General features: G+C 45.0%; 1 protein-coding gene across 5 annotated transcripts in view; it reads right to left on the bottom strand.

Annotated features, from left to right (window-relative positions):
- LOC110516668 (lysosomal cobalamin transport escort protein LMBD1) overlaps positions 1-14,814 on the bottom strand; it is a 212,381-nt gene extending 197,567 nt beyond the window's left edge. For 4 of the 5 annotated variants that reach the window (XM_090217619.1, XM_090217620.1, XM_090217621.1 and 1 more), the window contains exons 1-3: positions 14,677-14,814; positions 12,728-12,904; positions 8,804-8,867 (exon numbers count right to left, since the gene is read on the bottom strand). In XM_090217619.1, coding sequence (XP_090073745.1) covers positions 8,804-8,867; positions 12,728-12,904; positions 14,677-14,742 — 307 coding nt within the window. In that variant the 5' untranslated portion in view covers positions 14,743-14,814. The remainder of the gene's footprint in view (positions 1-8,803; positions 8,868-12,727; positions 12,905-14,676) is intronic. The other variant, XM_090217623.1, reaches the window with a different exon arrangement.
- Positions 14,815-26,021: the final 11,207 nt, after the last annotated feature.

Here is a 26,021-nt window from a genome sequence, read left to right as displayed (position 1 = left end):
GTGAACACTGCCTGCCCCTTAGAATTGTAATTGCAAAACTTGCTGAGGGACTGTTCGGACGCTACAGGCAGAAGTTGGACTGTTTGGAAGCTACAGGCAGAAGTTGGACTGTTCGGACTCTACAGGCAGAAGTTGGACTGTTCGGACTCTACAGGCAGAAGTTGGACTGTTCGGACTCTACAGGCAGAAGTTGGACTGTTCGGACTCTACAGACAGAAGTTGGACTGTTCGGACGCTACAGACAGAAGTTGGACTGTTCGGACTCTACAGACAGAAGTTGGACTGTTCGGACTCTACAGGCAGAAGTTGGACTGTTCGGACGCTACAGACAGAAGTTGGACTGTTCGGACTCTACAGGCAGAAGTTGGCAGATTGGCTGTATCGACTTCAGACGTGGGGGTCGACTTCAGACGTGGGGGTCGACTTCAGCTTGTGGGGGTCGTGGAGAAAAATGGTTTGTAAGCCAAACCGTTAGGACGCTACAGGCGATTTTGTAAAAATAACGATTTTGGGATATCTCAGGGTCTAACAAACACCACTCTAGCTCTGTCCCCTTTCACCGAAGATGCGGAAGTGCAACATTGGCAGATGCAGTGGACTGAGACGCATCCAATGCAAAAAAACAGATATCTAAAGTTTAAACAGACTGTTTTTATGGGAATGGTATTATGCTAATTAGATTGCGCAGACATCACCTCTAGGGGTTAAAGAGTGGATGATTACGCTGGCCAGTTCTGGAGGATAGAGATGTTGTTGCTATTTCCATCTTTGCTGGGTTGAACCCATGGTGTTAGCGAGGCTTGGTGTTAGCGAGGCTTGGTGTGAGAGAGGCTTGGTGTGAGAGAGGCTTGGTGTGAGAGAGGCTTGGTGTGAGAGAGGCTTGGTGTGAGAGAGGCTTGGTGAGAGCGAGGCTTGGTGTTAGCGAGGCTTGGTGTGAGAGAGGCTTGGTGTGAGAGAGGCTTGGTGTGAGAGAGAGGCTTGGTGTGAGAGAGGCTTGGTGAGAGTGAGGCTTGGTGTGAGAGAGGCTTGGTGTGAGAGAGGCTTGGTGAGAGCGAGGCTTGGTGTGAGAGAGGCTTGGTGTGAGAGAGGCTTGGTGTGAGAGAGGCTTGGTGTGAGAGAGGCTTGGTGTGAGAGTGGCTTGGTGTGAGAGAGGCTTGGTGTGAGAGGGGCTTGGTGTGAGAGAGACTTGGTGTGAGAGAGACTTGGTGTGAGAGAGACTTGGTTTCTAGCCACTCTGTCCTATACTTCTAGCCACTCTGTCCTATACTTCTAGCCACTCTGTCCTATACTTCTAGCCACTCTGTCCTATACTTCTAGCCACTCTGTCCTATACTTCTAGCCACTCTGTCCTATACTTCTAGCCACTCTGTCCTATACTTCTAGCCACTCTGTCCTATACTTCTAGCCACTCTGTCCTATACTTCTAGCCACTCTGTCCTATACTTCTAGCCACTCTGTACTATACTTCTAGCCACTCTGTCCTATACTTCTAGCCACTCTGTCCTATACTTCTAGCCACTCTGTCCTATACTTCTAGCCACTCTGTACTATACTTCTAGCCACTGTCCTATACTTCTAGCCACTCTTTCCTCTACTTCTAGCCACTCTTGCCTCTACTTCTAGCCACTCTTTCCTCTACTTCTAGCCACTCTGTCCTATACTTCTAGCCACTCTGTCCTATACTTCTAGCCACTCTGTCCTATACTTCTAGCCACTCTGTCCTCTCCTTTCCTCCTTCCACTCTGTCCTCTCCTCTCCTCCATCCACTCTGTCCTCTCCTCTCCTCCCTCCACTCTATTCTGTCCTCCCTCCAATCCACCCTCTCCTCCCTCTACCCACTCCACCTTCTCCTGCCTCCATCCTCTACTCTCCTCCGTCCCACCACTCTACACCGTCCTCTCCTCCCTCCCACCACTCTACGCCGTCCTCTCCTCCCTCCCACCACTCTACGCCGTCCTCTCCTCTCCTCCCTCCCACCACTCTACGCCGTCCTCTCCTCCCTCCCACCACTCTACGCCGTCCTCTCCTCTCCTCCCTCCCACCACTCTACGCCGTCCTCTCCTCTCCTCCCACCGCTCTACGCCGTCCTCTCCTCCCTCCCACCACTTTACGCCGTCCTCTCCTCCCTCCCACCACTCTACACCGTCCTCTCCTCCCTCCCACCACTCTACGCCGTCCTAGCCTCCCTCCCACCACTCTACGCCGTCCTCTCCTCCCTCCCACCACTCTACGCCGTCCTCTCCTCTCCTCCTTCCCACCACTCTACAACGTCCTCTCCTCCCTCCCACCACTCTACGCCGTCCTCTCCTCCCTCCCACCACTCTACACCGTCCTCTCCTCCCTCCCACCACTCTACACCGTCCTCTCCTCCCTCCCACCACTTTACGCCGTCCTCTCCTCCCTCCCACCACTCTACGCCGTCCTCTCCTCCCTCCCACCACTCTACACCGTCCTCTCCTCCCTCCCACCACTCTACACCGTCCTTTCCTCCCTCCCACCACTCTACGCCGTCCTCTCCTCCCTCCCACCACTCTACACCGTCCTCTCCTCCCTCCCACCACTCTACGCCGTCCTCTCCTCCCTCCCACCACTCTACACCGTCCTCTCCTCCCTCCCACCACTCTACGCCGTCCTCTCCTCCCTCCCACCACTCTACGCCGTCCTCTCTTCCCTCCCACCACTCTACGCCGTCCTCTCCTCCCTCCCACCACTCTACGCCGTCCTCTCCTCCCTCCCACCACTCTACGCCGTCCTCTCCTCCCTCCCACCACTCTACACCGTCCTCTCCTCCCTCCCACCACTCTACACCGTCCTCTCCTCCCTCCCACCACTCTACGCCGTCCTCTCCTCCCTCCCACCACTCTACGCCGTCCTCTCCTCCCTCCCACCACTCTACGCCGTCCTCTCCTCCCTCCCACCACTCTACACCGTCCTCTCCTCCCTCCCACCACTCTACACCGTCCTCTCCTCCCTCCCACCACTCTACACCGTCCTCTCCTCCCTCCCACCCCTCTACACCGTCCTCTCCTCCCTCCCACCACTCTACGCCGTCCTCTCCTCTCCTCCCTCCCACCACTCTACACCGTCCTCTCCTCTCCTCCTTCCCACCACTCTACACCGTCCTCTCCTCTCCTCCCTCCCACCGCTCTACGCCGTCCTCTCCTCTCCTCCCTCCCACCACTCTACGCCGTCCTCTCCTCTCCTCCTTCCCACCACTCTACACCGTCCTCTCCTCTCCTCCCTCCCACCGCTCTACGCCGTCCTCTCCTCTCCTCCCTCCCACCACTCTACACCGTCCTCTCCTCTCCTCCCCTCCCTCCCACCACTCTACACCGTCCTCTCCTCTCCTCCCTCCCACCGCTCTACGCCGTCCTCTCCTCTCCTCCCTCCCACCACTCTACACCGTCCTCTCCTCCCTCCCACCACTCTACGCCGTCCTCTTCTCCCTCCCACCACTCTACACCGTCCTCTCCTCTCCTCCTTCCCACCACTCTACACCGTCCTCTCCTCTCCTCCCTCCCACCGCTCTACGCCGTCCTCTCCTCTCCTCCCTCCCACCACTCTACGCCGTCCTCTCCTCTCCTCCTTCCCACCGCTCTACGCCGTCCTCTCCTCTCCTCCCTCCCACCACTCTACACCGTCCTCTCCTCTCCTCCCTCCCACCACTCTACACCGTCCTCTCCTCTCCTCCCTCCCACCGCTCTACGCCGTCCTCTCCTCTCCTCCCTCCCACCACTCTACACCGTCCTCTCCTCTCCTCCCTCCCACCGCTCTACGCCGTCCTCTCCTCTCCTCCCTCCCAACACTCTACACCGTCCTCTCCTCCCTCCCACCACTCTACGCCGTCCTCTTCTCCCTCCCACCACTCTACACCGTCCTCTCCTCTCCTCCTTCCCACCACTCTACACCGTCCTCTCCTCTCCTCCCTCCCACCGCTCTACGCCGTCCTCTCCTCTCCTCCCTCCCACCACTCTATGCCGTCCTCTCCTCTCCTCCTTCCCACCACTCTACACCGTCCTCTCCTCTCCTCCCTCCCACCGCTCTACGCCGTCCTCTCCTCTCCTCCCTCCCACCACTCTACACCGTCCTCTCCTCTCCTCCCTCCCACCACTCTACACCGTCCTCTCCTCTCCTCCCTCCCACCGCTCTACGCCGTCCTCTCCTCTCCTCCCTCCCACCACTCTACACCGTCCTCTCCTCCCTCCCACCACTCTATGCCGTCCTCTCCTCCCTCCCACCACTCTACGCCGTCCTCTCCTCTCCTCCCTCCCACCACTCTACACCGTCCTCTCCTCCCTCCCACCACTCTACGCCGTCCTCTCCTCTCCTCCTTCCCACCACTCTACACCGTCCTCTCCTCTCCTCCCTCCCACCACTCTACGCCGTCCTCTCCTCCCTCCCACCACTCTACGCCGTCCTCTCCTCCCTCCCACCACTCTACACCGTCCTCTCCTCACTCCCACCACTCTACACCGTCCTCTCCTCTCCTCCTTCCCACCACTCTACGCCGTCCTCTCCTCTCCTCCCTCCCACCACTCTACACCGTCCTCTCCTCCCTCCCACCACTCTACACCGTCCTCTCCTCCCTCCCACCACTCTACACCGTCCTCTCCTCCCTCCCACCACTCTACGCCGTCCTCTCCTCCCTCCCACCACTCTACACCGTCCTCTCCTCCCTCCCACCACTCTACGCTGTCCTCTCCTCTCCTCCCTCCCACCACTCTACGCCGTCCTCTCCTCCCTCCCACCACTCTACGCCGTCCTCTCCTCTCCTCCTTCCCACCACTCTACAACGTCCTCTCCTCCCTCCCACCACTCTACACCGTCCTCTCCTCCCTCCCACCACTCTACACCGTCCTCTCCTCCCTCCCACCACTCTACGCCGTCCTCTCCTCCCTCCCACCACTCTACACCGTCCTCTCCTCCCTCCCACCACTCTACACCGTCCTCTCCTCCCTCCCACCACTCTACGCCGTCCTCTCCTCTCCTCCTTCCCACCACTCTACAACGTCCTCTCCTCCCTCCCACCACTCTACACCGTCCTCTCCTCCCTCCCACCACTCTACACCGTCCTCTCCTCCCTCCCACCACTCTACACCGTCCTCTCCTCCCTCCCACCACTCTACACCGTCCTCTCCTCCCTCCCACCACTCTACGCCGTCCTCTCCTCTCCTCCCTCCCACTGCTCTACGCCGTCCTCTCCTCTCCTCCTTCCCACCACTCTACGCCGTCCTCTCCTCCCTCCCACCACTCTACGCCGTCCTCTCCTCCCTCCCACCACTCTACACCGTCCTCTCCTCACTCCCACCACTCTACACCGTCCTCTCCTCTCCTCCTTCCCACCACTCTACGCCGTCCTCTCCTCTCCTCCCTCCCACCACTCTACACCGTCCTCTCCTCCCTCCCACCACTCTACACCGTCCTCTCCTCCCTCCCACCACTCTACACCGTCCTCTCCTCCCTCCCACCACTCTACGCCGTCCTCTCTTCCCTCCCACCACTCTACACCGTCCTCTCCTCCCTCCCACCACTCTACGCTGTCCTCTCCTCTCCTCCCTCCCACCACTCTACGCCGTCCTCTCCTCCCTCCCACCACTCTACGCCGTCCTCTCCTCTCCTCCTTCCCACCACTCTACAACGTCCTCTCCTCCCTCCCACCACTCTACACCGTCCTCTCCTCCCTCCCACCACTCTACACCGTCCTCTCCTCCCTCCCACCACTCTACGCCGTCCTCTCCTCCCTCCCACCACTCTACACCGTCCTCTCCTCCCTCCCACCACTCTACACCGTCCTCTCCTCCCTCCCACCACTCTACGCCGTCCTCTCCTCTCCTCCTTCCCACCACTCTACAACGTCCTCTCCTCCCTCCCACCACTCTACACCGTCCTCTCCTCCCTCCCACCACTCTACACCGTCCTCTCCTCCCTCCCACCACTCTACACCGTCCTCTCCTCCCTCCCACCACTCTACACCGTCCTCTCCTCCCTCCCACCACTCTACGCCGTCCTCTCCTCTCCTCCCTCCCACTGCTCTACGCCGTCCTCTCCTCTCCTCCCTCCCACCACTCTACACCGTCATCTCCTCTCCTCCCTCCCACCACTCTACACCGTCCTCTCCTCTCCTCCCTCCCACCGCTCTACGCCGTCCTCTCCTCTCCTCCCTCCCACCACTCTACACCGTCCTCTCCTCCCTCCCACCACTCTACGCCGTCCTCTCCTCCCTCCCACCACTCTACGCCGTCCTCTCCTCTCCTCCCTCCCACCACTCTACACCGTCCTCTCCTCCCTCCCACCACTCTACGCCGTCCTCTCCTCTCCTCCTTCCCACCACTCTACACCGTCCTCTCCTCTCCTCCCTCCCACCACTCTACACCGTCCTCTCCTCCCTCCCACCGCTCTACGCCATCCTCTCCTCTCCTCCTTCCCACCACTCTACGCCGTCCTCTCCTCCCTCCCACCACTCTACGCCGTCCTCTCCTCCCTCCCACCACTCTACACCGTCCTCTCCTCCCTCCCACCACTCTACACCGTCCTCTCCTCTCCTCCTTCCCACCACTCTACACCGTCCTCTCCTCTCCTCCCTCCCACCACTCTACACCGTCCTCTCCTCCCTCCCACCGCTCTACGCCGTCCTCTCCTCCCTCCCACCACTCTACGCCGTCCTCTCCTCCCTCCCACCACTCTACACCGTCCTCTCCTCCCTCCCACCACTCTACGCCGTCCTCTCCTCCCTCCCACCACTCTACACCGTCCTCTCCTCCCTCCCACCACTCTACGCCGTCCTCTCCTCTCCTCCCTCCCACCACTCTACGCCGTCCTCTCCTCTCCTCCCTCCCACCACTCTACACCGTCCTCTCCTCCCTCCCACCACTCTACGACGTCCTCTCCTCCCTCCCACCACTCTACACCGTCCTCTCCTCCCTCCCACCACTCTACGACGTCCTCTCCTCCCTCCCACCACTCTACGCCGTCCTCTCCTCCCTCCCACCGCTCTACGCCGTCCTCTCCTCCCTCCCACCGCTCTACGCCGTCCTCTCCTCTCCTCCCTCCCACCACTCTACACCGTCCTCTCCTACCTCCCACCACTCTACGCCGTCCTCTTCTCCCTCCCACCACTCTACGCCGTCCTCTCCTCCCTCCCACCACTCTACGCCGTCCTCTCCTCCCTCCCACCACTCTACGCCGTCCTCTCCTCCCTCCCACCACTCTACACTGTCCTCTCCTCTCCTCCCTCCCACCACTCTATACTGTCCTCCCTCCCTCCACTCTGTCCTCTCCTCCCCCTCCCTGCACTCTGTCCTCCCTCCTTCCCTCCACTCTATACTGTCCTCCCTCCACTCTGTCCTCTCTTCCTTCCTCCCTCCCTCCCTCCCCTCTGTCCTCTCCTTCCCCCCTACCTCCCTCCACTCTGTCCTCTCCTTCCCCCCTCCCTCCCTCCCTCCACTCTGTATGCAGGGAGAGATATGATGCTTCCACGTATTGTAAGCTAAGTACCTTGAGATAGAACTGACAAATCTGAGTAGAACTGCTGTACCATACACAAGACAAAATATATACAGGCCATTTGGCCATTAAATCAATTACATTCCTGATAGGATCCAAATCTGCATTTAAGACCTCACTACTTCTGCATTATATAAGACCCTGTAAATTCAACTCTTCCTTTGAGTGCATTTTTCATCCAAATCTTTGACAGCAACACAGAAAATCATATTAGTGGCGTCTACGACTCAGTCTAGAGGACAAAGTCAAGTAACGCATGGTGGGCAAGTGAATTGAAGTGCATGCTGGGATTTACATGCACAGTGTTGTACCTTGTCTGTCAAAGAGAAGTTCTGATGACATTATGCGACTGATGGAAGTAGATTCTCTGATTGGCTAGGGTCTGGGCTGAGGAAACTAACGGCTCATGATCAAATAGGCTAACAGAGTATTACTGCCTAGGTAGGCTAACTGAGATTAATACAGATTGTATTACTGCCTAGGTAGGCTAACTGAGATTAATACAGATTGTATTACTGCCTAGGTAGGCTAACTGAGATTAAAACAGATTGTATTACTGCCTAGGTAGGCTAACTGAAATTAATACAGATTGTATTACTGCCTAGGTAGGCTAACTGAGATTAAAACAGATTGTATTACTGCCTAGGTAGGCTAACTGAGATTAATACAGATTGTATTCATGTCAGTGTTATTGACCAGGCAACCAGAGACACAAATAAATCCAACCATTCATTAGTTCATTATGGAGAAGGTGGGGACCCTCTGTCCCTTACAGTTTAATGGCTAGTTTCCCAGACACAGATTAATCCAACCATTCATTAGTTCATTGTGGAGAAGGTGGGGACCCTCTGTCCCTTACAGTTTAATGGCTAGTTTCCCAGACACAGATTAATCCAACCATTCATTAGTTCATTATGGAGAAGGTGGGGACCCTCTGTCCCTTACAGTTTAATGGCTAGTTTCCCAGACACAGATTAATCCAACCATTCATTAGTTCATTATGGAGAAGGTGGGGACCCTCTGTCCCTTACAGCTTAATGGCTAGTTTCCTGGACACAGATTAATCCTAGACCTGGACAAAAACATCTATTCCTATGGAGATTCTCACTCCATACAAAATCACTCTCTACCAATCAGGAATTAGTTGATTTGTTCAAACTATTAAAGTCACAACGGGTACAAACATAAGTAAATGGTAAATATTTGACTGTAAACAAAAGGTTTAGCAAACAGAAAATGATTTGCTGGCACTGTGCCTTGATAAATATGCATATATGAATACAAATAGTATCCTACTCACAGTAATAAGCATACAGCACAGTGTCTTCGATTTGGCCTCGTGTCTCATTGTTTTCTGCCCACTCCTGTATTGAGAAGAAATAGGACATTGATTACAATAAACACAACAGACCTTCAGACATCTGAACAGATTAAAACACTCAACAGACCTTACACAACAACATCTGAACAGATTAAAACACTAAACAGACCTTCACAGCAACATCTGAACAGATTAAAACACTAAACAGACCTTACACAACAACATCTGAACAGATTAAAACACTAAACAGACCTTCACAGCAACATCTGAACAGATTAAAACACTCAACAGACCTTCACAGCAACATTGATTGCAAAGCTATTTATGAAGGAGTCACGAACTAAACATACAGCTAAACATTAGTGTATAATTCCATAATCCTAGATTCACAGAGATTTCTGAGACATAGGTAATATTAAACGATAAAAGCCAGGCTAGGACGATGATGCAAACTAACACAGGGCTATTTGCCAGGCTAGGACTATGATGAAAACGGACACAGGGCTATTTGCCAGGCTAGGATTACGATGAAAACGGACACAGGGCTATTTGCCAGGCTAGGATTATGATGAAAACGGACACAGGGCTATTTGCCAGGCTAGGATTATGATGAAAACGGGCACAAGTCTATTTGCCAGGCTAGGATTATGATGAAAACGGACACAGGGCTATTTGCCAGGCTAGGATTATGATGAAAACGGACACAGGGCTATTTGCCAGGCTAGGATTATGATGAAAACGGACACAGGGCTATTTGCCAGGCTAGGACTATGATGAAAACGGACACAGGGCTATTTGCCAGGCTAGGACTATGATGAAAACGGGCACAGGTCAATTTGCCAGGCTAGGATTATGATGAAAACGGCCACAGGGCTATTTGCCAGGCTAGGACTATGATGAAACGGCCACAGGGCTATTTGCCAGGCTAGGACTATGATGAAACGGACACAGGGCTATTTGCCAGGCTAGGACTATGATGAAACGGCCACAGGGCTATTTGCCAGGCTAGGACTATGATGAAACGGCCGCTAAGACTGTTTGCCAGGCTAGGACTATGATGAAACGGCCGCTAAGACTATTTGCCAGGCTAGGACTATGATGAAACGGCCGCTAAGACTATTTGCCAGGCTAGGACTATGATGAAACAGCCGCTAAGACTATTTGCCAGGCTAGGACTGATGAAACGGCCGCTAAGACTATTTGCCAGGCTAGGACTATGATGAAACGGCCGCTAAGACTATTTGCCAGGCTAGGACTACGATGAAACGGCCGCTAAGACTATTTGCCAGGCTAGGACTATGATGAAACGTCCGCTAAGACTATTTGCCAGGCTAGGACTATGATGAAACGGCCGCTAAGACTATTTGCCAGGCTAGGACTATGATGAAACGGCCGCTAAGACTATTTGCCAGGCTAGGACTACGATGAAACGGCCGCTAAGACTATTTGCCAGGCTAGGACTACGATGAAACGGCCGCTAAGACTATTTGCCAGGCTAGGACTACGATGAAACGGCCGCTAAGACTATTTGCCAGGCTAGGACTACGATGAAACGGCCGCTAAGACTATTTGTCAGGCTAGGACTATGATGAAACGGCCGCTAAGACTATTTGCCAGGCTAGGACTATGATGAAACGGCCGCTAAGACTATTTGCCAGGCTAGGACTATGATGAAACGGCCACAGGGCTATTTGTTTTATGGAAAAAGAAAGAGATCTTGATTCATTGATAAGGATATCATGAAAAAAGTCATAAAATATGATTGACATACCAGCGGTAGTGCCTATACGTTGACACTATCCCTGGTATAATGTTAATCATGTGTCCTCTTACTTTATTCATCAATAATGAACCATCTCCGCTCTCTTCGTTTTACATAAAACATATGGCTATTGCATCACTGTCCTTGCTTTTATAGTAGGGGGTGAGGTATTTCAGCAGTAGCTGTATATTAGACTGGATGTGTTTATTTAGTCACTTACGTAGCAGAGATTAGAAGATGTGACTTGACACAGGTTATGATAAAATGGTCACAGGGCTATTTTGTTGAAGCGCCTGGGGCAGCGATGACAGCCTTAGGTCTTCTTGGGTATGACACTACAAGCTTGGCACACCTGTATATGGGGAGTTTCTCCCATTCTTCTCTGCAGATTCTCTCAAACTCTGTCAGGTTAGATGGGGAGCATATCTGCACAGCTATTTTCAGGTCTCTCCAGAGATGTTCAGATATTAGTCCTGACGCCACTCCTGCGTTGTCTTGGCTGTGTGCTCAGGGTCGTTGTCCTGTTGGAAGGTGCACCTTTGCCTTCCAAAATCCTCAGGACCTCCCCAGCCTGAGCATTTTTTCATCAAGGATCTCTCTGTACTTTGCTCCGTTCATTTTTCCCTCGAACCTGACTACTCTCCCAGTCCCTGCCACTGAAAAACATCCCCACAGCATGATGCTGCCATCACCATGCTTCACCGTAGAGATGATGCCAGGTTTCCTCCAGACGTGACACTTGGCATTCAGGCCAAATCTTGGTTTCATCAGACCAGAGAATCTTCTTTCTCATGGCCTGAGAGTAATTTGGCAAACTCCAAAGGGGCTGTCTTTTACTAAGTAGTGGCCACTCTACCATAAAGGCCTTTATGGTGGAGTGATGCAGAGATGGGAGAACCTTCCAGAAGGACAACTATCTCCACAGAGGAACTCTGGAGCTCTGTCAGAGTGACCATCGGGTTCTTGGTCACCTCCCTGACCAAGGCCCTTCTCCCCCGATTGCTCAATTTGGCCGGGCGGCCAGCTCTAGGAAGATTCTTGGTGGTTCCAAACTTCTTCCATTTAAAAATGATGAGGCCACTTTGTTCTTGTGGACCTTCAATGCTGTAGACATGTTTTGGTATCCTTCCCCAGACCTATGCCTCGACATAATCCTGTCTCTGAGGTCTACGGACAATTGCTTCGACCTCATGGCTTGTTTTTTCTTTTTAGACCACTGCTAGTCAGTTATTAACATCATCTATTTAAGGTAGAGTAGACCACTGCTAGTCAGTTATTAGAGTCATTACCATTATATCTTTGAGGTAGAGTAGACCACTGCTAGTCAGTTATTAACATAATCTATTTAAGGTAGAGTAGACCACTGCTAGTCAGTTATTAACATAATCTATTTAAGGTAGAGTAGACCACTGGTACAGTCAGTTATTACAGTCATTACCATCATATTTAAGGTAGAGTAGACCCCTGTGGTAGTCAGTTATTACAGTCATGAACATAATATCTTTAAGGTAGAGTAGACCCTGGTAGTCAGTTATTACAGCCATTACCATCATATTTAAGGTAGAGTAGACCCCTGGTAGTCAGTTATTACAGTCATTACCATCATCTTTAAGGTAGAGTAGACCCCTGGTAGTCAGTTATTACAGTCATTACCATCATCTTTAAGGTAGAGTAGACCTCTGGTAGTCAGTTATTACCATCATCTTTAAGGTAGAGTAGACCCCTGATCTGTTCATGCTTTTGCCGACTCCATTGTCAAGCTAAACATGTTTGGCATGACAGTTCCATTAGGAGTTGTCAGGAGAGCAGAAACAGACCGTCTCCCTGGCTAGTATCGTTCACAAGCATGTCATGCTTGAATCATGAAGGATACTTGACTAGCGTAAATCATCAAATATCACCTCTTTGCAGACACATTCCTTGGTCTCTGACAATGAGTTGAAAACTAAGGACTGGTTTCCCAGACTAAAGATTATCCATCAAGCATGCTTTTTAGCCCAGGAGTAGGTCTAATGGCTTGTTATGTTTCAAATGGACAACAACATGAGCTACTATTATAAGCTGCTATATCATTGAACTCAAATGGTCTTAAAATGACATAGGCCTAAGTCTCAGGCCTTATGAAGCAGCTGAATACGTACCTTGTAAGTACCGTTGGGGTGCTTCATGTAAGACACTAGGAATATATCCACTGGAAGAAGTGCAGAGGTTATCAGTGCAATGGCCAATGCGCATATTGCAGTGATGGTTGAGATGACCTCACTCTCTTGGCGGCTCTGGTACTTCCTGATGTAGACCCAACAGAAGGACAGGATCACCTGTGGATGGAAAAACAATGGTTAGAGTTATCACGTAAAATATCCTAAAGTTATTGGGCCGCATCAGCTGTCAGAACATCTGAGTGTTTACAGTTCATTGTTATTGTAATGACTCTTAGCTAAGTAGGCTCATTATGATATCCCACTTCTGACACCAATGCAGCCAACAGCGAGACTCAGATGTTTTCGATTTACAATATTCACAAATTAAATCTCACCACTACAAATGAATTACTTTGCAAAAGTGTTGTTGAAAACTTGTTTTAATTGCAAATCGCATCAACCCTATTCACGCAGGCCATTATCAAATCAAATCCATTTATAAATCCCTTTTTACATTAGCAGATGTCACAAAGTGCTGTACAGAAACCCAGCCTAAAACCCCAAACAGCAAGCAATGCAAATGTAGGGGCACGGTGGCTAGGAACACCTCCCTAGAAAGGCAGGAACCTAGGAAGAAACCTAGAAAGAAACCAGGCTCTGAGGGAACACACACATAGGGAACAGGGTGTTATTTGGGACACACAGACACATAGGGAACAGGGTGTTATTTGGGACACACAGACACATAGGGAACAGGGTGTTATTTGGGACAGACAGACACACGGGGAACAGGGTGTTATTTGGGACACACAGACACACAGGGAACAGGGTGTTATTTGGGACACACAGACACATGGGGAACAGGGTGTTATTTGGGACACACAGACACATAGGGAACAGGGTGTTATTTGGGACACACAGACACATAGGGAACAGGGTGTTATTTGGGACACACAGACACATAGGGAACAGGGTGTTATTTGGGACAGACATGGTGCTGGAGCTCCAGAATCACAAGGTTGTATTCCAGGCACACACGGTGCCTACTCCTAAACTGTGAGGACACTGCTAAAGCCCATTGGCTGCTCAGATCCTGAAGGGATGCCATCCAGATCAATTAACACTAGCCCACGCCTGCGTGTTTTGCCAGGTAATGACACAAGCCTTGCATCTAAACTAAGACCCATTGAGAGGATTGCGTTACATAATAAATAGAGCGGGGGAGCAAATCAGAGACCAAACTGGTGTTTCAGCTTGTTAGCTAAAAGAAAGCAAAAACAAATTTCTCTAAGCTATATTGGCTATTATAATCACTAGCTAGGTTCAAAGCCTTCCTGATTGATATGAAAACGGAAATGACTGAAGCAGGCAGGCTCAGCAGCGCCTCTGTAAATGTAGCTGTCTGCAGTCATGTGACATTGTGTAGGGTAACTAGTTAGCTAACTAACAATTGATAATGCATGTTGTTAGTTATGTAGTTAGCATGTAGTTAGTTCTTCTTTACAAATAAGGCAGGAGAAGTCTACTTCAAGTTAAACTTTGACATTTAACTTGATCCAATAGCTACATGTTAGCAACTAGCTAACTTCATGCAAACTACTGTAAACTAGCTAGCATTGCTTGGTAAAACTGATAGATACTACCATGACAACCACAATGATTCACTAGAACACTGTAAACAAATTAATTAGCTACAACAGTTAGCTATTGATATGGTATTAGCGAGGTTATTAAAGGCAGGTTAGCTAAACTCTAACTGAGTAAGCTACAACGTTAGCTAACTAAGCCATGACAGCTGTCAAACTAGCTAACGTTAGCTAGATAGATTGCTAGCTACGTAAAGCTGTAGCGAACTGAGCGTGACAAAGACAACTGTGGCCAAAGGAAAGTAATCCAGTACATACACAGGGTAATATTTCGAGATTCTGCAGCGACTTAAGTGTGCTTACCAAAAATACAAGGGCGAATATAGACCACCCGAGAGCAGACTCAGATAGCAACGACTGGTCCGCCATCTTCACTTCCTGCAACAAACACGGACCATGTGCTTCTATTGACGGAAGGGGCGATGCAGTGGATACAAAGTTACCAAACAGAGAGACAGACCACATCAGACAGATAGATAGATACACTACAATGATCATGTGGTAGAGTAGACCTACTGTTGAGTTGGGCTTCTTTAAATGAGGTTGTTGAATCAGTCTTTTGGATGTTTCCTCCCAAGCTCAGACAGGCAAAAAAACAACACTTATCTATTTTGCAAAGCATGAGTGCAATGAGTGTTGCAGTTTTGTGGTGCCCATCCCAAATGTCACCCTATTCCCAATAAACGCAGTACCTTTGACCAGGGCTGTAGGGCAAAAGTGCAGGCTAGTGCACTGCCAATTGGGACGTAAACCATGGTAATTTAATGAGACCCTCCAGTCATTTCGGATTAGAATGTTCATGTTATTGAAGGATGTCTTGCCCTTCATGGTGTCCCTGCGTTCTAGGCTGGAACGTAGCATTCATTTGGGACTGAAAACGATCAAGGAAATGTATCTGTCTTGGCGAGAGAGTTTATCTGTCAAGTTTTAGCTGAGTGACACCCATTTAAATCCTGACCTCTTAATCACCGATATTCCATTACTAAATATTAGAAACTTCTATTGGGTGTTAAATTGGTTTAGTCCAAAGCTCCAGTGTAGCTACATTTGAATTTCCACTCTGGTAATGAATGATCTGGTCATTTAGAGTCTGATAAGATAGTGAACCCGGTAGCCTGGGGCTCCCAAGTGGTGCAGCGGTCTAAGGCACTGCGTCTCAGTGCTAGAGAGGTCACTACAGACACCCTGTTTCAAATCCGGGCTGTATCGCAATCGGCCGTGATTGGGAGTCTCATAGGGCGGCGCACAATTGGCCCAGCGTCGTCCGGGTTTGGACGGTGTAGGCCGTCATTGTAAATAAGAATGTGTTAACTGACTTTCCTGTAAATAAAGGTTAAATAAAAAATATTTAGTTGGTGTGGAGCCCAAGCCAGTTGATAAGGTGCAAAAATAAGTGTTATTTATTTAGACTGCAAATAATAAAAGGTGTGAAACCTGTGGGTAAAGCCATTAATTTTTGAATTAGGTCTAGGGATAACTTAGTTAATGAGATATACATGTTTGAATTAGGACTAGGGATAACTTAGTTAATGAGATATACATGTTTGAATTAGGACTAGGGATAACTTAGTTAATGAGATATACATGTTTGAATTAGGACTAGGGATAACTTAGTTAATGAGATATACATGTTTGAATTAGGACTAGGGATAACTTAGTTAATGAGATATACATGTTTGAATTAGGACTAGGGATAACTTAGTTAATGAGATATACATGTTTGAATTAGGACTAGGGATAACTTAGTTAATGAGATATACATGTTTGAATTAGGACTAGGGATAACTTAGTTAATGAGATATACATGTTTGAATTAGGACTAGGGATAACTTAGTTAATGAGATATACATGTTTGAATTAGGACTAGGGATAACATAGTTAATGAGATATATATGTTTGAATTAGGACTAGGGATAACTTAGTTAATGAGATATACATGTTTGAATTAGGACTAGGGGTAACTTAGTTAATGAGATATGTATGTTTGAATTAGGACTAGGGATAACTTAGTTAATGAGATATACATGTTTGAATTAGGACTAGGGATAACTTAGTTAATGAGATATATATGTTTGAATTAGGACTAGGGATAACTTAGTTAATGAGATATATATGTTTGAATTAGGACTAGGGATAACTTAGTTAATGAGATATATATGTTTGAATTAGGACTAGGGATAACTTAGTTAATGAGATATACATGTTTGAATTAGGACTAGGGATAACTTAGTTAATAATATATACATGTTTGAATTAGGACTAGGGATAACTTAGTTAATGAGATATACTGTACATGTTTGAATTAGGACTAGGGATAACATAGTTAATGAGATATACATGTTTGAATTAGGACTAGGGATAACTTAGTTAATGAGATATACATGTTTGAATTAGGACTAGGGATAACATAGTTAATGAGATATACATGTTTGAATTAAGACTAGGGATAACTTAGTTAATGAGATATACATGTTTGAATTAGGACTAGGGATAACTTAGTCAATGAGATATACTGTACATGTTTGAATTAGGACTAGGGATAACATAGTTAATGAGATATACATGTTTGAATTAGGACTGGGCATAACATTGTTAATGATATACAGTTGATGTCGGAAGTTTACATACACCTTAGCCAAAAACATTTAAACTCAGTTTTTCACAATTCCTGGCATTTAATCCTAGTAAAAACTCCCTGTTTTAGGTCAGTTAGGATCACCATTTATTTTAAGAATGTGAAATGTCAGAATAATAGTAGAGAGAATGATTTATTTCAGCTTTTATTTCTTTCATCACAAGCCCAGTGGGTCAGAAGTTTACATACACTCAATTAGTATTTGGTAGCATTGCCTTTAAATTGTTTAACTTGGGTCAAACGTTTCGGGTAGCCTTCCACAAGCTTCCCACAATAAATTGGGTGAATTTTGGCCCTTTCCTCCTGACAGAGCTGGTGTAACTGAATCAGGTTTGTTGGCCTCCTTGCTCGCACATGCTTTTTCAGTTCTGCCCACAAATGTTCTATAGGATTGAGGTCAGGGCTTTGTGATGGTCACTCCAATACCTTGACTTTATTGTCCTTTTGTCAGTTTGCCACAACTTTGGAAGTACGTTTGGGAACATTGTCCATTTGTAAGACCCATTTGCGACCAAGCATTAACTTCCTGACTGGTGTCTTGAGATGTTGCTTCAATATATCCACATCATTTTCCTTCCTTATGACGCCATAAACATTATGATTCATGTCTGAATTAGGACTAGGGATAACTTAGTTAATAATATATACATGTTTGAATTAGGACTAGGGATAACTTAGTTAATGAGATATACATGTTTGAATTAGGACTAGGGATAACATAGTTAATGAGATATACATGTTTGAATTAGGACTAGGGATAACATAGTTAATGAGATATACATGTTTGAATTAGGACTAGGGATAACTTAGTTAATAATATATACATGTTTGAATTAGGACTAGGGATAACATAGTTAATGAGATATACATGTTTGAATTAGGACTAGGGATAACATAGTTAATGAGATATACATGTTTGAATTAGGACTAGGGATAACTTAGTTAATGAGATATACATGTTTGAATTAGGACTAGGGATAACATAGTTAATGAGATATACATGTTTGAATTAGGACTAGGGATAACATAGTTAATGAGATATACATGTTTGAATTAGGACTAGGGATAACATAGTTAATGAGATATACATGTTTGAATTAGGACTAGGGATAACTTAGTTAATGAGATATACATGTTTGAATTAGGACTAGGGATAACTTAGTTAATGAGATATACATGTTTGAATTAGGACTAGGGATAACTTAGTTAATGAGATATACATGTTTGAATTAGGACTAGGGATAACATAGTTAATGAGATATATATGTTTGAATTAGGACTAGGGATAACTTAGTTAATGAGATATACATGTTTGAATTAGGACTAGGGATAACTTAGTTAATGAGATATACATGTTTGAATTAGGACTAGGGATAATTTAGTTAATGAGATATACATGTTTGAATTAGGACTAGGGATAACTTAGTTAATAATATATACATGTTTGAATTAGGACTAGGGATAACTTAGTTAATGAGATATACATGTTTGAATTAGGACTAGGGATAACTTAGTTAATAATATATACATGTTTGAATTAGGACTAGGGATAACTTAGTTAATGAGATATACATGTTTGAATTAGGACTAGGGATAACTTAGTTAATAATATATACATGTTTGAATTAGGACTAGGGATAACTTAGTTAATGAGATATACATGTTTGAATTAGGACTAGGGATAACTTAGTTAATAATATATACATGTTTGAATTAGGACTAGGGATAACTTAGTTAATGAGATATACATGTTTGAATTAGGACTAGGGATAACTTAGTTAATGAGATATACATGTTTGAATTAGGACTAGGGATAACATAGTTAATGAGATATACATGTTTGAATTAGGACTAGGGATAACTTAGTTAATGAGATATACATGTTTGAATTAGGACTAGGGATAACTTAGTCAATGAGATATACTGTACATGTTTGAATTAGGACTAGGGATAACATAGTTAATGAGATATACATGTTTGAATTAGGACTGGGCATAACATTGTTAATGATATACAGTTGATGTCGGAAGTTTACATACACCTTAGCCAAAAACATTTAAACTCAGTTTTTCACAATTCCTGGCATTTAATCCTAGTAAAAACTCCCTGTTTTAGGTCAGTTAGGATCACCATTTATTTTAAGAATGTGAAATGTCAGAATAATAGTAGAGAGAATGATTTATTTCAGCTTTTATTTCTTTCATCACAAGCCCAGTGGGTCAGAAGTTTACATACACTCAATTAGTATTTGGTAGCATTGCCTTTAAATTGTTTAACTTGGGTCAAACGTTTCGGGTAGCCTTCCACAAGCTTCCCACAATAAATTGGGTGAATTTTGGCCCTTTCCTCCTGACAGAGCTGGTGTAACTGAATCAGGTTTGTTGGCCTCCTTGCTCGCACATGCTTTTTCAGTTCTGCCCACAAATGTTCTATAGGATTGAGGTCAGGGCTTTGTGATGGTCACTCCAATACCTTGACTTTATTGTCCTTTTGTCAGTTTGCCACAACTTTGGAAGTACGTTTGGGAACATTGTCCATTTGTAAGACCCATTTGCGACCAAGCATTAACTTCCTGACTGGTGTCTTGAGATGTTGCTTCAATATATCCACATCATTTTCCTTCCTTATGACGCCATAAACATTGTGATTCATGTCTGAATTAGGACTAGGGATAACTTAGTTAATAATATATACATGTTTGAATTAGGACTAGGGATAACATAGTTAATGAGATATACATGTTTGAATTAGGACTAGGGATAACTTAGTTAATGAGATATACATGTTTGAATTAGGACTAGGGATAACTTAGTTAATAATATATACATGTTTGAATTAGGACTAGGGATAACTTAGTTAATGAGATATACATGTTTGAATTAGGACTAGGGATAACTTAGTTAATAATATATACATGTTTGAATTAGGACTAGGGATAACTTAGTTAATGAGATATACATGTTTGAATTAGGACTAGGGATAACTTAGTTAATAATATATACATGTTTGAATTAGGACTAGGGATAACTTAGTTAATAATATATACATGTTTGAATTAGGACTAGGGATAACTTAGTTAATGAGATATACATGTTTGAATTAAGACTAGGGATAACTTAGTTAATAATATATACATGTTTGAATTAGGACTAGGGATAACTTAGTTAATGAGATATACATGTTTGAATTAGGACTAGGGATAACTTAGTTAATGAGATATACATGTTTGAATTAGGACTAGGGATAACTTAGTTAATGAGATATACATGTCTGAATTAGGTCTAGGGATAACTTAATTAATGAGATATACATGTTTGAATTAGGACTAGGGATAACTTAGTTAATGAGATATACATGTTTGAATTAGGACTAGGGATAATTTAGTTAATGAGATATGCATGTTTGAATTAGGACTAGGGATAACTTAGTTAATGAGATATACATGTTTGAATTAGGACTAGGGATAACTTAGTTAATAATATATACATGTTTGAATTAGGACTAGGGATAACTTAGTTAATGAGATATACATGTTTGAATTAGGACTAGGGATAACTTAGTTAATGAGATATATATGTTTGAATTAGGACTAGGGATAACTTAGTTAATGAGATATACATGTTTGAATTAGGACTAGGGATAACTTAGTTAATAATATATACATGTTTGAATTAGGACTAGGGATAACTTAGTTAATGAGATATACTGTACATGTTTGAATTAGGACTAGGGATAACATAGTTAATGAGATATACATGTTTGAATTAGGACTAGGGATAACTTAGTTAATGAGATATACATGTTTGAATTAGGACTAGGGATAACATAGTTAATGAGATATACATGTTTGAATTAAGACTAGGGATAACTTAGTTAATGAGATATACATGTTTGAATTAGGACTAGGGATAACTTAGTCAATGAGATATACTGTACATGTTTGAATTAGGACTAGGGATAACATAGTTAATGAGATATACATGTTTGAATTAGGACTGGGCATAACATTGTTAATGATATACAGTTGATGTCGGAAGTTTACATACACCTTAGCCAAAAACATTTAAACTCAGTTTTTCACAATTCCTGGCATTTAATCCTAGTAAAAACTCCCTGTTTTAGGTCAGTTAGGATCACCATTTATTTTAAGAATGTGAAATGTCAGAATAATAGTAGAGAGAATGATTTATTTCAGCTTTTATTTCTTTCATCACAAGCCCAGTGGGTCAGAAGTTTACATACACTCAATTAGTATTTGGTAGCATTGCCTTTAAATTGTTTAACTTGGGTCAAACGTTTCGGGTAGCCTTCCACAAGCTTCCCACAATAAATTGGGTGAATTTTGGCCCTTTCCTCCTGACAGAGCTGGTGTAACTGAATCAGGTTTGTTGGCCTCCTTGCTCGCACATGCTTTTTCAGTTCTGCCCACAAATGTTCTATAGGATTGAGGTCAGGGCTTTGTGATGGTCACTCCAATACCTTGACTTTATTGTCCTTTTGTCAGTTTGCCACAACTTTGGAAGTACGTTTGGGAACATTGTCCATTTGTAAGACCCATTTGCGACCAAGCATTAACTTCCTGACTGGTGTCTTGAGATGTTGCTTCAACATATCCACATCATTTTCCTTCCTTATGACGCCATAAACATTATGATTCATGTCTGAATTAGGACTAGGGATAACTTAGTTAATAATATATACATGTTTGAATTAGGACTAGGGATAACTTAGTTAATGAGATATACATGTTTGAATTAGGACTAGGGATAACATAGTTAATGAGATATACATGTTTGAATTAGGACTAGGGATAACATAGTTAATGAGATATACATGTTTGAATTAGGACTAGGGATAACTTAGTTAATAATATATACATGTTTGAATTAGGACTAGGGATAACATAGTTAATGAGATATACATGTTTGAATTAGGACTAGGGATAACATAGTTAATGAGATATACATGTTTTAATTAGGACTAGGGATAACTTAGTTAATGAGATATACATGTTTGAATTAGGACTAGGGATAACATAGTTAATGAGATATACATGTTTGAATTAGGACTAGGGATAACATAGTTAATGAGATATACATGTTTGAATTAGGACTAGGGATAACTTAGTTAATGAGATATACATGTTTGAATTAGGACTAGGGATAACTTAGTTAATGAGATATACATGTTTGAATTAGGACTAGGGATAACTTAGTTAATGAGATATACATGTTTGAATTAGGACTAGGGATAACTTAGTTAATGAGATATACATGTTTGAATTAGGACTAGGGATAACTTAGTTAATGAGATATACATGTTTGAATTAGGACTAGGGATAACTTAGTTAATAATATATACATGTTTGAATTAGGACTAGGGATAACTTAGTTAATGAGATATACATGTTTGAATTAGGACTAGGGATAACTTAGTTAATGAGATATACATGTTTGAATTAGGACTAGGGATAACTTAGTTAATGAGATATGCATGTTTGAATTAGGACTAGGGATAACATAGTTAATGAGATATACATGTCTGAATTAGGACGAGGGATAACTTAGTTAATAAGATGCACATAGAATAGAATAGAATGAAAATGTATTGTCCATCCAGGATGGACATGTTTCTTTGGAATCACCTTCCATTAAAATGATCACATACACAGACATTCTCACATCAGACACATTTAAACCAGTCAGTCCATCATGTTGCAAACACTAACAACATAGAGGACATTACATACATTCACTCACAACCGATCACTGTCCCAACTGCACTAGATAGATCAGTACATATACAGATACAATGTACTTGGCATTTAGTAGTCCAACAGCACAAGGAACAAATTCATGTTTGAACACATTATTCTTGGCCATGGGCATTCTGAAGCTTCTCAACCTGAGGGTGTAAAGGGTGGGAGTAGTCGCCAACGACAACCAGTGCATTCTTTTTGTTTGTCTTGTGGAACAGACTGCTCAAATGTGCCTGTGGTCGACCAATTACTTTGCTGGCTGTGTTTACTATTCTTGTCAGTTTGGTTTTGCTCCTCACGCTCAGATTACCATACTGAACTTGTCATATTGAATTTGAGGATGCTCTCCACCAAGCTGCTGTACACCCTCTCCAGAACATCCTGGCTGACCCCAAACCCCTTCATTTTCCTAATTAAAAACAGGTACTGGCTTGCTTTAAAAAAAATATACAGTCTGAATTCTCTGTAAAACTCAGGTTGTTAGCAATTTGTGTCCCTAGGTATTTGAAACACTCAACCACCTCCACTGGTTGGTCGTTCAGAGAGCATGATTGGGACACTGGTAAGTTGTTTCAATTGGTGATCAGATCCTTTGTCTTTTCCACATTGATGTGGAGGGCACTTGACCAACACCATTCTTGAAGGTTATTGGTCTGTTTACAATAGCTGTCCACATCTGATGTAAATAGTAAAGTAAATTTCAGATACCCAAAAAACTACTTAAATAGTACTTTAAAGTATTTTTACTTAAGTTCTTTACAACACTACTTATTATGGGCGACACCTTCCAGGAGTTTGGCAATGTATAGGTGCTCAGCAGGAGGTGAACAGTCATGTGAAGACTCCCTTGAGCTGGTCGGAGCAGAACTTCAGTACTTTGCCTTGTAGCCCCTCTGGGCCTGGTGCTTTGTGTGGCTAAAAATTTGACAAGCATGAGGCCACCTCGTTCTCTGTTATCTGGACAGGAGAGGATTTGGGGATGCTCTCACATATTTGTTTCCATTCGTCTTCAAAATCGACAGTGTCAAATCTTCCATAACAACAGTTTAGGTCGTTTACAATTAGGACTAGGGATAACAAAATATATACTGTACAGGTTTGTACTTTGTAACAAACAATTAGTCAATTTGTTTGGGAAGAAATGTAGGCAAGCAGTAGGCCCAGACCACAGAGATTGATATAGGACTCAAAAGCCTGTTGTAGTATGGGCAGCGCCATTGAGGACTTACACCATTTTGAAGTAGTCAACTGGGTGGGACTTCCTATGGGTTGAGGAAGAATCATATAATTCCACCCAGTTCACCAGGAAGGAACAGTAAATAAATTAAACTTGTGAGGAAAAAATCTATAACTAGATGGCAGTGAATCTGTAGATGACAGTGAATCTGTAGATGGCAGTGAATCTGTAGATGGCAGTGAATCTGTAGATGGCAGTGAATCTGTAGATGGCAGTGAATCTGTAGATGGCAGGGAATCTGTAGATGGCAGTGAATCTGTAGATGGCAGGGAATCTGTAGATGGCAGTGAATCTGTAGATGGCAGTGAATCTGTAGATGACAGTGAATCTGTAGATGGCAGTGAATCTGTAGATGGCAGTGAATCTGTAGATGGCAGTGAATCTGTAGATGGCAGTGAATCTGTAGATGGCAGTGAATCTGTTGATGGCAGTGAATCTGTAGATGGCAGTGAATCTGTAGATGGCAGTGAATCTGTAGATGGCAGTGAATCTGTAGATGGCAGTGAATCTGTAGATGGCAGTGAATCTGTAGATGGCAGTGAATCTGTAGATGGCAGTGAATCTGTTGATGGCAGTGAATCTGTAGATGGCAGTGAATCTGTAGATGGCAGTGAATCTGTAGATGGCAGTGAATCTGTAGATGGCTGTGAATCTGTAGATGGCAGTGAATCTGTAGATGGCAGTGAATCTGTAGATGGCAGTGAATCTGTAGATGGCAGTGAATCTGTAGATGGCAGTGAATCTGTAGATGGCAGTGAATCTGTAGATGACAGTGAATCTGTAGATGACAGTGAATCTGTAGATGGCAGTGAATCTGTAGATTGCAGTGAATCTGTAGATTGCAGTGAATCTGTAGATGGCAGTGAATCTGTTGATGGCAGTGAATCTGTAGATGGCAGTGAATCTGTAGATGGCAGTGAATCTGTTGATGGCAGTGAATCTGTAGATGACAGTGAATCTGTAGATGGCAGTGAATCTGTAGATGGCAGTGAATCTGTAGATGGCAGTGAATATGTAGATGGCAGTGAATCTGTAGATGGCAGGGAATCTGTAGATGGCAGTGAATCTGTAGATGGCAGTGAATCTGTAGATGGCAGTGAATCTGTAGATGGCAGTGAATCTGTAGATGGCAGTGAATCTGTAGATGGCAGTGAATCTGTAGATGGCAGTGAATCTGTAGATGGCAGTGAATCTGTAGATGGCAGTGAATCTGTAGATGGCAGTGAATCTGTAGATGGCAGTGAATCTGTAGATGGCAGTGAATCTGTAGATGGCAGTGAATCTGTAGATGGCTGTGAATCTGTAGATGGCAGTGAATCTGTAGATGGCAGTGAATCTGTAGATGGCAGTGAATCTGTAGATGGCAGTGAATATGTAGATGGCAGTGAATCTGTAGATGGCAGTGAATCTGTAGATGGCAGTGAATCTGTAGATGGCAGTGAATCTGTAGATGGCAGTGAATCTGTAGATGGCAGTGAATCTGTAGATGACAGTGAATCTGTAGATGGCAGTGAATCTGTAGATGGCAGTGAATCTGTAGATGGCAGTGAATCTGTAGATGGCAGTGAATCTGTAGATGGCAGTGAATCTGTTGATGGCAGTGAATCTGTAGATGGCAGTGAATCTGTTGATGGCAGTGAATCTGTAGATGGCAGTGAATCTGTAGATGGCAGTGAATCTGTTGATGGCAGTGAATCTGTAGATGGCAGTGAATCTGTAGATGGCAGTGAATCTGTAGATGGCAGTGAATCTGTAGATGACAGTGAATCTGTAGATGGCAGTGAATCTGTAGATGGCAGGGAATCTGTAGATGGCAGGGAATCTGTAGATGGCAGGGAATCGCTAACCTTGGCTTTATAACTGTTCAAACAACACACTCTAGGTGGCAGTGTGCACCCTTTCAGTTTGTTTGCAAACTCATAGAGGTGCTAGAAGAAGAAAATTGAATACTTCAAAATGGAGGGGCCTCAGTGGCGCTTCCCATGCTCTCACAGACGCCATAATGGGACAGATACAAT

The sequence above is a fragment of the Oncorhynchus mykiss genome, chromosome 23 (assembly GCF_057628025.1).
Source record: "Oncorhynchus mykiss isolate SJ-2025 chromosome 23, ASM5762802v1, whole genome shotgun sequence".
NCBI lineage: Eukaryota > Metazoa > Chordata > Actinopteri > Salmoniformes > Salmonidae > Oncorhynchus > Oncorhynchus mykiss.
Note: the sequence above shows the minus strand (reverse complement) of the source record. Positions and strands in the feature narration are given on the sequence as shown.